Source organism: Mauremys reevesii, unplaced genomic scaffold (genome assembly GCF_016161935.1).
Source record: "Mauremys reevesii isolate NIE-2019 unplaced genomic scaffold, ASM1616193v1 Contig3, whole genome shotgun sequence".
NCBI lineage: Eukaryota > Metazoa > Chordata > Testudines > Geoemydidae > Mauremys > Mauremys reevesii.
In genome coordinates, this window is record NW_024100840.1 from 1,636,218 (window position 1) to 1,652,662 (window position 16,445).

The 16,445-nt window shown below is 43.3% G+C and overlaps 1 protein-coding gene across 1 annotated transcript in view; it reads left to right on the forward strand.

Annotated features, from left to right (window-relative positions):
• LOC120393765 (stonustoxin subunit alpha-like) overlaps positions 1-16,445 on the forward strand; it is a 36,645-nt gene that overhangs the window by 5,712 nt on the left and 14,488 nt on the right. The window contains exon 2 of the mRNA XM_039518262.1: positions 4,698-4,822. Within this exon, the coding sequence (XP_039374196.1) occupies positions 4,723-4,822 (100 nt within the window). The 5' untranslated portion in view covers positions 4,698-4,722. The remainder of the gene's footprint in view (positions 1-4,697; positions 4,823-16,445) is intronic.

Genomic DNA, 16,445 nt, shown 5'->3' on the forward strand with positions numbered 1-16,445 from the left:
CAGTTTGTCGACATGGGCTATGGGTTTCCCCTCTGCAGACCTCATCCCTCTCTTTTTTCCATTCCAGAACCCAATCCACTAGGGACCGAAGGACCCAGTCAGAGTCTGGGAAAATGGCGACCTCCTGAGTGGTGGGGGTATTTTCCAGTGCTACTGCTATAGTCACAATTTCAGCTGCTTCCGCAGAATATGGTGCATGATGTCCCCTCAGCACATCACCCGTAGGCACTTTTACAGCAGTGAAGCCCACATGCGGATGGCCGTTTTCATAGAAACATGAGCCATCCACAAACCAAACAATATCTGCTATTCCCAGCATCTCACTCAGCACGGCCCCTCCCTCGAAGCGCGATGGCTCCCGAGGCAGTGGATCAGGTAATGGGCATTAGTGCTCTTCCCCCTCTATCAGGAGCCCATAGGGTATGGGGGATAGTGCTGGGTTTTTTTTCCATTACTAAATTTTTGCTTAACAAAGCAAGGGTCCATTTTGCCAATCAAGGGCTAGATACGTGGCCGCTGTTGATTTTACCAGTGAGTACATACTTCACTGGGGAGTGAGTTGTTTTCAGTGTAACCCTTCTGCCCATCAGAGTTGCCAGAAGCAAGGGCCGGGTTCATTTTCTAGGGGTTACGTTTCAATAACACAATGCAAAACTGGCTCGAGCCCCCACCCAGTGACCTGGGACAATTACACACCACCGCCCTGGGTGCCTCTAGGAGACAAAACTTCCCCTCTCACAAGCACCAAGTCCAAGTGTAGCAAAAGCCTTTTAAAAAAGGAGGGAAACAATGCAGCATTATGTTGGGGAAACACCGCAAACAGGATTCATAACACAAACCATGAGCAAAAGACCCACCCCTAAGTAAGTTTGGCATTGTCCTTTTCCCCTCAGGGTCTTAAGTCCAGCAACCCCAAAATCCCCCAAAGTCCCAAAAGTCCAACAAACCAAAAGTCTTTGTCCCTGGTCAGTGCAGCCCCAGAGTTCAAAAGTTTATCTGCAGAGTTTTACCTCCCAGCCTGGGTGGAAATCATGCAGGAGTATTAAGGGGCACCTTACATGCTCCAAGGCCAACTGCACCGCCTCTCCTTGGTGTTCTGCTGCAGCCTTCACCACTAGCCATTCTGCCAGCTGCTCCGCTCCACTAGCCAGCCTGTGAGCCACAAACTGCTCTTCTCTACCAGCCACTCCACAATATATCTTCAGGCTCCCCCACTACTTAACACAGCACTCAGTGATTTCAGCTTGTAGTAAGGGAACCTCTGCTGGTGTACTATTAGCCCAAAGTGAACTCAGTTCAGCAGCCTATAACTAGATTCTCTTAATAGAATCAAAATTATCATAGAATCATAGAATCTCAGGGTTGGAAGGGACCTCAGGAGGTCATCTAGTCCAACCCCCTGCTCAAAGCAGGACCAACCCAACTAAATCATCCCAGCCTAGGTAACCCATTCCAGTGCTTCACCACCCTACTAGTGAAAAAGTTTTTCCTAATCTCCAACCTAAACCTCCCACTCTGCAACTTGAGACCATTGCTCCTTGTTCTGTCATCTTCTACCACTGAGAACAGTCTAGATCCATCCTCTTTGGAACCCCCTTTCAGGTAGTTGAAAGCAGCTATCAAATCCCCCCCTCATTCTTCTCTTCTGCAGACTAAACAAGCTCTCTGTCCCTGGTCAGTGCAGCCCCAGAATTCAAAAGTTTTTCTGCAGAGTTTTACCTCCCAGCCTGGGAGCTCTGATATTCCACAGTGGAGAGAGGAGGAGCAGTTGGTGTTTCAGCCCCACACCACCAGGTACAATACCTGTGCCCAGCTCTTTTGATTCACTGGGTTTTGGAACCCATGTCCCTTGTCTAGCGAGTGCTACTTAGTTGATGGTGAGTCCCTCTGTCATAAAACAGTTCCACTGTCCTTGATTCACATAATCAGGGTAACAACACTTTATTCTTCCTGCCCCAATAACAGTGTTATCAAAACGCCCCCAACCCTTGATAATTATCGAAGCTGAGTGTGCCATTTGAGTGGCATCATGACAGGCTTCCGCTGGCGAAACTTCCATCTGCCGGTGGGGACACCAAGGCGCAACCAGAGGGAGTGTTCCTGAAGAGCCCCTTTTGAGAAGTCCAATTACCTCAAACTTTTCCCCCTTATTTATACATTAGTAACAATATAACACATTCCTTAAAGAAAACTTGCTAAGCAAGCAATTTTTAAAGATTAAGCAAGAGATTTTTGTATAGTCATTAATTTACCAGATATGTTTGTTTTTTTTCCAGAGTGTTTATGCCTTGGGGCCCTGACAAACATTTCCGGGGGCACATATAGACAGAATTCATGTTTTTCTAAAATACATAGATCAGCAATTTTAACATTCTTAGCAGGAAGGACGCGGGGTCAAGCTGCCCTGTCTGTGGCACCTCAAACTCCCTCTTCTTCTGCCTTGGTTATGTTGAGGTTGCTGCACAACCAATTTACAAGTGCTGACTTGGCAACTTTTAGCAATAAGCAAGAGTGGTTTAATATGGCCTGCTAACTTACCTATTATTAGCAATAAGAAAAGCTGGTTTTGATTCCTTCAGGGAACTGATGGGCAGGATCCCCTGGGAGAATAACATGAGGGGGAAAGGAATCCTGGAGATTTGGCTGTATTTTAAAGAATCCTTATTGAGGCTGCAGGAACAAAACATCCCAGTGTGTAGAAAGAATAGTAAATATGGCAGGCAATCAGCTTAGCTTAACAGTGAAATCCTTGCTGATCTTAAACACAAAAACGAAGCTTACAAGAAGTGGAATATTGGACAAATGACCAGGGAGAAGTATAAAAATATTGCTCAGGCATGCAGGAGTGAAATCAGGAAGGCCAAATGACAACTGAAGTTGCAGCTAGCAAAGGATATTAAAAGTAACAAGAAGGGTTTCTTCAGCTATGTTAGCAACAAGAAGAAGGTCAGGGAAAGTGTGGGCCCCTTACTGAATGAGGGAGGCAACCTAGTGACAGAGGGTGTGGAAAAAGCTAATGTACTCAATGCTTTTTTTGCCTCTGTCTTCACGAATAAGACCAGCTCCCAGACTACTGCACTGGGCAGCATAGTATGGGGAGGTGGTGACCAGACCTCTGTTGAGAAAGAAGTGGTTCGGACTATTTAGAAAAAGTGGACGAGCACAAGTCCATGGGGCCGGATGCGCTGCATCTGAGGGTGCTAAAGGAGTTGGCGGATGTGATTGCAGAGCCATTGTCCATTATCTTTGAAAACTCATGGCGAGCGGGGGAGGTCCAAGGCAAGTCATGCCTGACTAACCTAATTTGCCTTCTATGATGAAATAACTGGCTCTGTAGATGAGTGGAAAGCAGTGAACGTGTTATTCCTTGACTTTAACAAAGCTTTTGATACGGTCTCCCACAGTATGACACTAAGCTGGGGGAAGAGGTAGATACGCTGGAGGGTAGGGATAGGATAAAGAGGGACCTAGACAAATTAGAGGACTGGGCCAAAAGAAATATGATGAGGTTCAACAAGGACAAGTGCAGAGTCCTGCACTTAGGACGGAAGAATCCCATGCACTGCTACAGACTAGGCACCGAATGGCTGGGCAGCAGTTCTGCAGAAAAGGACCTAGGGGTTACAGAGGACGAGAAGCTGGATATGAGTCAACAGTATGCCCTGGTTGCCAAGAAGGCTAACAGCATTTTCGGCTGTATAAGTAGAGGCATTGCCAGCAGATCAAGGGACGGGATAATTCATCTCTATTCAACCTCGATGAGGCCTCAGCTGGAGTATTGTGTCCAGTTTTGAGCCCCACACTATAAGAAGGATGTGGAAAAATTGGAAAGAGTCCAGCGGAGGGAAACAAAAATAATTAGGGGGCTGGAGCACATGACTTATGAGGAGAAGTTGAGGGAACTGGTGTTATTTAGTCTGCAGAAGAGAAGAATGAGGGGGGATTTGCTAGCTGCTTTCAACTACCTGAAAGGTTGTTCTTAAAAGGATGGATCTAGACTGTTCTCAGTGGTAGCAGATGACAGAACGAGGAATATTGGTCTCAAGTTGCAGTGGGGGAGATCTACATTGGATATTAGGAAACACTGTTTCACTAGAAGGGTGATGAAGCACTGGAATGGATTACCTAGGGAGGTGGTGGAATCTCCTTCCTTTGAGGTTTTTAAGGTCAGGCTTGACATTACTGGCTGGGGCGATTTAGTTGGGAATTGGTCCTGCTTTGAGCAGTGGGTTGGACTAGATGACCTACTGAGGTCCCTTCCAACCCCTATATTCTATGATTCTATGAATAAGCAATAGTGGTTTTAGGCATTTTACTGATTTGCCAAAATTTCCTCATTCAGTTAGAGAATGGAACCTTTTTTGTTTGGTTGGTTTTTGTTTTGTTTCTATTACAGACACTCCCCGACTTACACAAGCCTTCTGTTCCGGAATGCCTTGCATAAGTCGAATTTTCCGTAAGTCGGACACCTATCTCTGACTATGATGCAAAAAAAATTGTTTTTAAAAGCCTATTTTTAGCTTATGGAGCTTTTCCGTAAGTGCGGATTTCCGTAAGTCGGGTCTTCCATAACCCAGGGAGTTTCTGTATCAATATGTAGGAAGTAGAAAATTAACAAGGGATAAAAGTCAAACCGGGACAACGTGAATAAGGACAGTTCACATCCTCAGTATAATAGTGTTAATGTTGTGTTTTAGGGTTGCATGAACTTCTGTTACCACCATGGCTTGTTCTGAAACTGCAGGAATTGAGATGCCAGCCCTGGGCCGCCCTCTCCGGCTGGGGATGCTGTACGACTGCCGCAGCGACATGCTCATACCAGGTACGGTTAGATCTGCACCAAACACCACTTTTTTGTAGCTCCCATCCATCTATCTTGCCAGCTTACCCACACTGCAGGATCTTTATAACAGAAGATCCCAGGTCACTTGTTAGTGCAACTCCAAGTAAATTCAAATGTGTTCCCATTAACATCCATCTCTTGTGTTAGAAAAGAAGGAAGCAAGTAGGCAAGACAATAGGGGCTGAGGTGCATGGCTCTCTGCTGCCTCCCTAGCACATCCCTATTTCTCTGTGCATCCCCAACCAGCTCAGATCCCCCAATCCTAGTTCTTATACCTATCTCTGGCCTGGCCCAACTCTGATCTCCCCCACCCCCATTTTCAGCTCTGCTCCTTCAGGGTCCAGACCAGCTCAGCTCATGCATCCATCCTGAAGTAGCTCCCAATTCCCTGCCTCAGTTCATCACTGTCCCATGGACCAGCTCTGTCCCACCCAGCAATTTCTTCACATACTTATATTATTACTTTGATCTCCTTCCATCTGTTTGTTTTGTCCACATTATTATTATTATTTATTTTATATTAAGGTGTACCTTTTTAAGTGAGAGTGATTAACTATTGAAAGAGTTTACCAAGTATCATGCTGTATTCTCCGTCACTGGTTATTTTAAAATAAGGATGAATTCTTTGCATCGGTCTTCATGGCTGAGAGTGTGAGGGAGATTCCCAAACCTGAGGCATCCTTTTTAGGTGACAGATCTGAGGAGCTGTCCCAAATTGAGGAGTCATTAGAGGAGGTTTTGGAACAAAATGATAAACTAAACAGCAATAAGTCACCAGGGCCAGATGGTATCACCCAAGAGTTCTGAAGAACTCAAATGTGAAACTGCAGAACTACTAACTAGTCTGTAACCTATCATTTAAATCAGCTTCTGTACCAGATGACTGGAGGATAGCTAATGTGACAACAATTTTTTAAAAAGGGCTGCAGAGGTGACACTGGCAACTACAGGCCAGTAAGCCTCACTTCAGTATTGGGCAAATTGGTTGAAACTATCATAAAGAACAAAATTGTCAGACACATAGATGAACATAACTTGTTGGGAAATAGTCAACATGGTTTTTGTAAAGGGAAATCATGCCTCACGAATCTGCTAGAATTTTTTGAGGGGGTCAACAAGCATGTGGACCAAGGTGATCCAGTGGATATAGCGTATTTAGAGTTTCAGAAAGCCTTTGACAAGTTCCTTCACCAAAGGTTCTTAAGCAAAGTAAGTAGTCATGGGATAAGAGGGCAGGTTCTCTCATGGATCAGTAACTGGTTAAAAGATAGGAAACAAAGGGTAGAAATAACTAGTCAGTTTTCAGAATGGTGAGAGTAAATAGTGGTGTTCCCCCAGGGGTCTGTTCTAGGACCAGACCTATTGAACATATTCAGACATATGTTCACATGCTCACATGACAACATATGTTCTTATGTTCATAAATGATCTGGAAAAAGGAGTAAAACAGGGAGGTGGCAAAATTTGCAGATGATACACAATTGCTAAAGATAGTTAAGACCCAGGCAGACTGTGAAGAGCTACAAAAGAATCTCTTAAAACTGGGTGACTGGGCAACAAAATGGCAGATGAAATTTAATGTTGATAAATGGAAAGTAATTCACATTGGAAAGCATAATCCCAACTATATATATAATGATGGAGTCTAAATTAACTGTTACCACTTCAAGAAGGAGATCTTGGAGTCACTCTGGATAGTTCTCTGAAAACATCCAGTCAATGTGCAGCGTCAGTCAAAAAAGCAAAAGCAAAATGGCAAATGAAATTTAATGTGGATAAATGTAAAGTAATGCACATTGGAAAAAATAACCCCAACTATACATACAACATGATGGGGGCTAATTTAGCTACAACGAGTCAGGAAAAAGATCTTGGAGTTATCGTGGATAGTTCTCTGAAGATGTCCACGCAGTGTGCAGAGGCGGACAAAAAAGCAAACAGGATGTTAGGAATCATTAAAAAGGGGATAGAGAATAAGACTGAGAATATATTATTGCCCTTATATAAATCCATGGTACGCCCACATCTCAAATACTGTGTACAGATGTGGTCTCCTCACCTCAAAAAAGATATTCTAGCGCTAGAAAAGGTTCAGAAAAGAGCAACTAAAATGGTTAGGGGTTTAGAGAGGGTCCCATATGAGGAAAGATTAAAGAGGCTAGGACTCTTCAGTTTGGAAAAGAGAAGACTAAGGGGGGACATGATAGAGGTATATAAAATCATGAGTGATGTTGAGAAAGTGGATAAGGAAAAGTTATTTACTTATTCCCATAATACAAGAACTAGGGGTCACCAAATGAAATTAATAGGCAGCAGGTTTAAAACAAATAAAAGGAAGTTCTTCTTCACGCAGCACACAGTCAACTTGTGGAACTCCTTACCTGAGGAGGTTGTGAAGGCTAGGACTATAACAATGTTTAAAAGGGGACTGGATAAATTCATGGTGGCTAAGTCCATAAATGGCTATTAGCCAGGATGGGTAAGAATGGTGTCCCTAGCCTCTGTTCGTCAGAGGATGGAGATGGATGGCAGGAGAGAGATCACTTGATCATTGCCTGTTAGGTTCACTCCCTCAGGGGCACCTGGCATTGGCCACTGTCGGTAGACAGATACTGGTCTAGATGGACCTTTGGTCTGACCCGGTACGGCCTTTCTTATGTTCTTATGTTCTTATAAGCAAACAGAATGATGGGAATAATTAAGAAAGGGATAGATAATAGGACAGAAAATATCATATTGCCTCTATATAAATCCATGGTTTGCCCACATCTTGAATACTGTGTGCAGATGTGGTTGCCCCATCTCAAAAAAGATATACTGGACTTGGAAAAGGATCAGAAAAGGGCAACAAAAATGATTAGGGGTATGGAACAGTTTCCTTATGAGAAGAGATTAATAAAACTGGGATTTTTCAGCTTGGAAAAGAGACGGCTAAGAGGAGATACGATTGAGGTCTATAAAATCATGACTGGTGTAGACAAAGTAGATCAGGAAATGTTGTTTACTACTTCTCATAACACAAGAACTAGGGGGTCACCAAATGAAATTAATAGGCAGCAGGTTTAAAACAAACAAAATGAAGTATTTCTTCACACTATGCACAGTCAACCTGTGGAACTCCTTGCCAGAGAATGCTGTGAAGGCCAAGACCATAATAGGGTTCAAAAAAGAATTAGATAAATTCATGGAGGATAGATCCATCAATGGCTATTAGCCAGGCTGGGCAGGGATGGTGTCCCTAGCCTCTCTTTGCCAGAAGCTGGGAATGAGCGACAGGGGATGGATCACTTGATGATTGCCTGTTCTGTTCGTTCCCTCTGGGGCATCTGGCATTGGCCACTGTTGACAGACAGGGTACTGGGCTGGATGGACCTTTGGTCTGACCTAGTAGGACCATTCTTATGTTCTTATATTAAGTTCTTAAGATTTTATGTTTATTTTAAAGACATGCTCTAGTTCAAAAATAATTATATTGAGGAAGTTCTGTTGCCCCTGCTATAGAGGAGTATCACCTACATCATCACAACAGTTCCTTCTGCTCTTGGAATCTATGAACCTAGTGCCCCAGGTTGTCTGAACTGTCTGTGCAGCTATTGTACAAAAATATTCTCCTCTACCTTCAGGAACTTGGTGCTAAAGTTACAAACCCCCTGATGTTTTCTGCAGACTTTGGCTCATGGAGTGAGATCCAGATCTCTTCTCTGTTGAGGGAAGGTGGTTTTTCCAGAACTTCTTGTCCCTCTTCAACTGGAAGAGGGATTGCATATGGTGGACAATTAAGGAGTATCTTGAAATGACATTCCAAGTGATACAACAGATTATGCTGACTTTGGCTGTTGCTGCCATCCTGATTCCTTTACTAGACAAGCTGCTGCCACCTTCCCCTACAAACACTGCAAAGATTAGTAAAGGAGGGAGGAAACTGAAACTGAAGGCAGCCTGTTCTAAACTGGCTGCCTGAGTTGACCACCAGAATTCTTTATCTTTCTTACACAGTTCCAAAGTCGAACCCATTCAGCCTTTGCTTTTGTTCTCAACAAACTATGTATTTGAAGACTTGAATTGTAGTCTTGCTTTTTATCTTAGCTCCAACTGCTGCAAACATTTCCTTATAGACCAGTGGATGATGTTTGAGGGGTTGAGTCCGAAGAACGGAGCTGGTGGCGGTCAGCACCAATGGCTTGATGCAATGCCATTCCTCATCAGATGACAGAGAGAATGAGACCTGGTCTGTAATTCTTCAATGGCCTTTAGCAGTTCAGAAGAGAAAGATGTTTGATGGCATGGTTGTAATACCAGCTTTTGGTTCAATCAGACTAATTTTGTCCCATTAACTGGCTGTTTTTGAAATCAAAGGGACATTTTTGTCAGCAGAAGCTGATGATCAGTGTCAAGTTTAGCACTTCTATGAACTCGTACATCCAGGACCACTGACCACCACAAACTCTTAACTAGGACATGATTGATAACATTCACAGTGAAACCATCTGGGCTGCTCTTGGTCTGCCTGTGGATCTTTAGTGATAGAACAGCGAGTCACCAGGTCACTGGCAGCCACGTATTCTAGCAGTCACTGCCTGTTCCTGTTCCTCCACCTGATGCTAAAATTCCTGAGTGTACTTGCCCAGGTGTCATTATCCTTTCCTACCTGTGCATTAAAGTCACCCTGGATCACAATGACATCCCTTCTTGGGGTTTCTTAAGGATTGTCTGCAGTTGCTGGTAACAATGATCTACAGCTGCATCATTGGCCTTCATGTTGGTGGGTCCATACAGTGTGATGGTGGCAAGATATCCACAGCTGGTATGGACTCAAACACTGATAAGTTGACTCAAGGCTTGTCAGGGATTGAGTGAAAGTACAGCAGCAACCCGTTGCTGGAACAGCCTATTGGGTGGCCTCAGAGGGGGGAGGGATAGCTCAGTGGTTTGAGCATTGGCCTGCTAAACCCAGGGTTATGAGCTCAATCCTTGAGGGGGCCACTTAGAGATCTGGGCCAAAAATTGGTCTTGCTAGTGAAAGCAGGGGGCTGGACTTGATGATCTTTTAAGGTCCCTTCCAGTTCTAGGAGATTGATTGATTGGTATATTTCCAAAAGTGTACAGTTATCAATGTTCTTTTCGCCACTTCCTGGTGACTCTTCAGATAAAGTGTTCCAGCTTCTCAGTTGCTTGGTGAGGGAGACTGCTTTACCTGTTTCAGACAACATTTAAACATTCCAGGCACCAATTTTAAATTTGCCATGAACATGCAGGATAATGGAATTTGCAAGGTTTCATTAGTTACTTTTGCCTCTGTGGAAGAGACACTGTTGGCCATTTCAACTACAAGGACAATTGACCAGATTGATGGTTGGCTTTAGGATAAACACCTTCATGACATGAATATACTGACCTCTCATAATATTGGATGGTTGGTTTCTAAGTGACTTATTACTCCTCCTTTTAATGCCTGAGTGCATAACACAGAATCCTTTGCCAACTTTTACAACATCTCCATTGAAGTATCAGTATAGCTGATAATAAATATGGTGCGTGCTTGGTTTGTGTATCTATCTATCTATCTATCTAATTTGATATCAAAGAAAAATGCCAGATTCTTTAGACACTGAATGACAGAGATGAATAGAGCTGTTCACACCTCTTAGAGCTGTTTCAGGCTGTCTGGAGACTTGGGAAGGCATCCATGCAATGATGGCTTATGCTTGGTTCATGTTTTCCATGTTATGACCACAGTCATAAGGACTAGGAACCTCCACCTCCACATAGGGAGCTATACAGCATCACCATCCCTTACTGTCCCTGGCTTGTTCCTCCATTAAGTCCAGCATGGTCACATTGCTACATAAGATGTTCTACAATTTAGTCGGTTTATCAGCCTCTAGGTCAGACTGATGTTGATTCTGTTTGCATTACTTTCTCTGGCATCCTATCCTCTGTTAGTGCAGCAGACAATCTCTACCACCATAATCATTTTGATTGTAGCCAGTCCCACATCTTGATTTCACACCCTTCTCTCCTTCTAACTTCTTAATTTCTCTTAAAATCATTCCACTTTTTTATCTGCCATCTCATCCCTACTGCCTCCAGCCTTGTGATGATTGTTTCATTTAATGCAGCTGCTTCTAGACCATAGCGTCACACTGTTAGTACAGTAACTCCTCACTTTAAGTTGTCCTGGTTAACGTTGTTTCGTTGTTACGTCGCTGATCAATTAGGGAACATGCTCATTTAAAGTTTGTGCAATGCTCCAATCTTATGTTGTTTGTCTGCCTGCTTTCTCCACAGCTGGCAGCCTCCCTATGCTCCCCCCATCCCCACAGCGCATCCCGCACACCGGCAGACCCCCCGCCTCCTGCCTGGGGCAATCAGCTGTCTTGCGGCATTTTGGGGGCAGGAGGGAGAGGGGAGGAGCGAGGACTCGGTGCACAGGCTCCCCCTCCCTCCCCTGTCTCCCGAACACCGCAAGACAGCTGATTGTCCTGGACTGGAGGGGAGGGAGGTGGAGCCTGCACACCGAGTCCTTGCTCCTCCCCACTCCCTCCTGCCCCCTAAATGCTGCAAGCCAACTGATTGCCCCAGGCGGGGGGGGGGGAGGAGCGAGGACTCAGCGTTCAGGCTCCCCCTCCCTCCCCTGCCTCCTGCCCGGGGCAATCAGCTGGCTTGTCACGTTTAGAAGGGAGAGGGGGAAGGAGTGAGCACCCAGCTTGGAAAGTAAAGAGGGAGGAGGTGGTGGGAAGAAGAGGCAGGTCAAGGATGGGGGCTTCGGGGAAGGGGGGAAGTGGGTGGGCTGAGGGTTGAGCCCTCATCTCCCCACCCCTGGTGCTTGCAGAGTAGGGGACACTGCTGCTGCTGCGCAACGTGCTTCTCCTAGCCTACAGCACCTTCAGCCTCCTTGCCTGCCTCGTCTCCAGTGCCAGTGGGCTGTGCCCATGTGGGGTAAGGCAGGGGCACCTCCCAACTGTAGTACAGTACCTGTATTAAATTGCTTGTTTAAAATGTATCTAATGCCTTTTGTCTGGCAAAAAAAAATTCCCTGGAACCTAATCCCCCCCCATTTACATTAATTCTTATGGGGACATTGGATTCGCTTAACATCATTTCACTTAAAGTCGCATTTTTCAGGAACAGAACTACAACGTTAAGTGAGGAGTTACTCTACACTGGTTTGATAAATTTTCCCTTTGGTAGCAAACATAATGTTTACCAGTCCATAATTTCATCAACTTCTGTGCAGTACTTGTAGCTAAAACACATCTCTTTTTAACCCCATCCTTGATGGAACCATTAGCACTGATCAAACTTCCTAGGAACACACAAGGTTAAAAAAAGAACTAGATAAATTCATGGAGGATGGATCCATCCATGGCTATTAGCCAGGCTGGTCAGGGAAGGTGTCCCTGGCCTCTGTTTGCCAGAAGCTGGAACTGGGTGACAGGGGATGGATCACTTGATGATTCCCTGTTCTGTTCATTCCCTCTGGGGCACCTGGCACTGGGCAAGTCAGAAGACGGGATACAGGGCTAGATGGACCCTTGGTTTGACCAAGTAGGGCCATTCTTATATACTCATTCTACAAATTAATCGCTGCTAGATTTCAAAATTTGTATCATCTCTTTTCCCCGATGCAATCACTTTGTTATCTTGGGATTTATTGTTAGTCCAAAAGTATCATTATTACTTCAAATGTGCCTGTCAGTTGTAAAATGCCATCTGCATAAAGCAAGAAGCTTAATTCTAGATCCTCCAGCTCACATCCTCCAAATCAATTAATGTTCTTAATGTCCAGTTTGAGAATATAAGGAAAAATTATGATGATTCCTTGCCATGTTAAGACAATGTGTAACCTATTTTCCTTTTAGAGTTACTGTGTTGTGTGGTTGGAGTATTAAAATGACTAGAGATACTTTATAACTGAAGAGTATAAATAAATGTGGTAATTAACTGTTATTGCTATAGAAATATTTAGCCTTAATACAAACTCTGAAATTATGCCAAGAACTATGCTGGAGGTGGTCAGACTGGATGATTTAACTGTCCTTTCTGGCCATAAATTCTATGAAACATCTTGTGCCTCCAAACTTGATTCATAGGTCATTTTTCAACTGATATATGTATAACACTTGGTAGTTTTTAAATCAAAGTGTCCTGATTTGAGAGTACTCTCCAAAGTAGAAGTTGTTTCAAAAAAGGAAACCAGCATTAAACTTAGTAAGCTAATACTCCCTTAATATAATCAAAAAGAGATTAATCAATATTAATTGTAACTTAATTTTAATATAAATGTTGGCTAAAATAGTAATTAAAATTATTAAATTACTCCTGAAGCACATCTGCACCAAAAATTAAAAATTCTGCACACAATATTTTAAAATTCTGCATATTTTATTTGTCAAAATAACATAATATAACCATGCCATTTTCAATTAATTTAGTAATTTATTTCAAAATACTTATCAGCAAGTATGTCTGTAACAAAAAAAATCAGCAACAGGTTTTGGTTTATTTACAAATAGATTCCTTACTGGACATATTACTACAGAACTTTGAGTAATTCATTTAAGATACAATACAGACATGTATTTCCCACACCCCTGAGAAGCAGAGCAAAGCCTTGGGGGAGTCAGGGGAATGGGGGAGCTGAGGGAGAGGGAAGGAGCATGTGAGTGAACATGGAGGGTTGCTGGATGTGGGGGGGAGAATACGTGGCTCTGGGAAGAAGGATAAAGGAATGGGTCGCCTAGGGAGGTGATGGAATCTCCTTCCTTAGAGGTTTTTAAGGCCCGGCTTGACAAAGCCCTGGCTGGGATGATTTAGTTGGGGATTGGTCCTGCTTTGAGCAGGGGGTTGGACTAGATACCTCCTGAGGTCCCTTCCAACCCTGATATTCTATGATTCTAAGTGTGGAACAGCATTTTTTTGGGGGTGGGGGAGAGTGATTGTGAGGAAGTTAGGGAGTCTCCCCCATGCAGACCCTTGCTAACCCAGAGAGTCTCACATTCAGTCAGGTACATCTGCCTCTATCCCCAAGTGTCCCTGCACTCCCAATTCCCATGAGGTCCTGAAGCCCACCTCCTCCATTCCTACATGAGCCAGCATCCCCCTACTCCCATCCCCATGTGGCCCTGGAGCCCCTCCCCCTATTAAGCCCCTGGCTCATTGCTATCACCACACTAACTCCTGAGCCTGCACCCGATGTCTCATTCACTAGCTATCTTCAGTAGTTTTTTACCATCTGCAAATTTTGCCACCTCACCGTTTACCCATTCTCCAGATCATTTATGAATATGTTGAACAGCCCTGGTCCCAGTACAGACCCCATCAGGACACCACTATTTACCTCTCTCCATTCTCAAAATTGACCATTTATTCCTAACTTTTGTTTTCTATCTTTTAACCAGTTACTGATCCATGCGAGGACCTTCCTTCTTATCCCATGACAGCTTACTTTGCTTTAGAGCCTTTGGCGAGGGACCTTGTTCTCTGGATCACCCTTATTCACATACTTTGTTGACCCCCTCAAAGAATTCTAGTAGATTGGTGAGGCGTGATTTCCCTTACAAAAAATATGTTGACTCTTCCCTAACAAATCTATGTATCTGATAATTCTGTTCTTTAATATAGTTTCAAACAATTTGCCTGTTACTGAAGTCAGGCTTATTGGCCTGTAATTGCCGGGATCACCACTGGAGCCTTTTTTAAACATTGGCATCACATTAGCTATCTTCTAGTCATCTGGTTCAGAAGCTGATTTAAATGATAGGTTACAAACCACAGTTAGTAGTTCTACAGTTTCACATTTGAGTTCCTTCAGAATTCTTTGGTGAATACTAGCTGAACCTGGTGACTTATTCCTGATTAATGAATTTGTTACAAAACTTCCTCCAATGACACCTGAATCTGGGACAGTTTCCCAGATTTGTCACCGAACAAGAATGACTCAGGTTTGGGAATCTCCCTCACATTCTCAGCCATGAAGACCAATGCAAAGAATTCATTTAGTTTCTCCTCAATGACCTTATTGTCCTCGAGTGCTCCTTTAACACCTCAATCCTCCAGTGGCCTCACTGGTTGTTTAGCAGGCTTCCTGCTTCTGATATACTTAAAAAAAATGTTGTTACTTTTTGAGTCTTTGGCTAACTGTTCTTCAAATTCTTTTTTTGGCCTTCCTAACTATATTTTTTACACTTCACTTGTCCCAGTTTATGCTCCTTTCTATTTTCCTCAATAGGATTTAATTTCCACTTTTTAAAGGATGCCTCCTTGCCTCTCACTGCTTCTTTTACTTTCTTGTTTTACCACAGTGGCTCATTTTTGGTTCTCTTATTGTGTTTTTTAATTTGGGGTATACATTTAATTTGAGGCCCTATTATGGTGTCTTTAAAAAGTTTCCATTCAGCTTGCAGGGATTTCACTTTTGGTGCTGTATCTTTTTGAAGGAACACAAAATGGACTCTGTGTAGAATCAAGCAAATGGGTTCATTACGCACAGTGCTGGTGGAGTGTCACCTTGCTTATTAGGCTCAGAGACACTGTCAATCAATTGATTACAGTAGACTATATGGATTTTCCATGGACGGGGGAAAGTGATGGGTTAGGTCGTCCCAAACCCCTGGATAGGTCTAGCAGCAAGACAAGATAGCACATTAACCAATGGTCAAAGGTTACATAATGTCTTAGCCCATGGTTTTAAATTAATAAGTAACATACAATTAGTACTGCAAACAATGTACAAATATATATTAGTATAAAACATATATATGTTGAATTCTGATTTGGAGTCCATAGGAATGCAGTAGCCCTTCTGATTGTTCAATGGGTACATACCTGGGGGTTAAAACAAAAAGACACTTGAAAAGTACATGGCAATAAAGGATGTATTTCAGTCGCTCATTTCGTGTTTCTAAGGCAGGCATTGGTATCTGTGGGAAGCAGTAGGGAGGATGCCATATCTCACACTGACATGTTTGAACCCTTTCCATAAACTCAAGTTTTATGAGGGATAGCTCAGTGGTTTGAGCATTGGCCTGCTAAACCCAGGGTTGTGAGTTCTCAATCCTTGAGGGGGCCACTTAGGGATCTAGGGCAAAATCAGTACTTGGTCCTACTAGTGAAGGCAGGGGGCTGGACTCAATGACCTTTCAAGGTCCTTTCCAGCTCTAGGAGATAGGTATATCTCCATTAATTATTTTATTTTTTTTAAATCTCCTAAAAGAATGAATACAGGGATAATAGGCTCCTTTCAGTCTTTTGGACTGTTTTGCTACTTCAAATTAGACACACCAATTATTACTTTACACCTGGCATTCTGCTGACTAAGCTTATCTTAGTAAAAAGCAAAATTATCTTTTGTTTGTTCAGCTTTTCTTAGCTAATATTGTTCACTATTTGCTAGGTATCTGGCCTCTTGACCAAACTCTGAACTTTGGGCCTGTAAAAAAAGCTAACAAGTCTATATATCAGATTGTTATATAACAGCACTTGGATTCCGGCTCTTCACTTTTAATTACCGTTTAACTTAAAATCCTCATGTTTGTATTGTTCCCCTTTCTGAAATTAAATGGTATGGTGGTGGGCTGCTGTGGTGTTCCCTCCCCCCCCC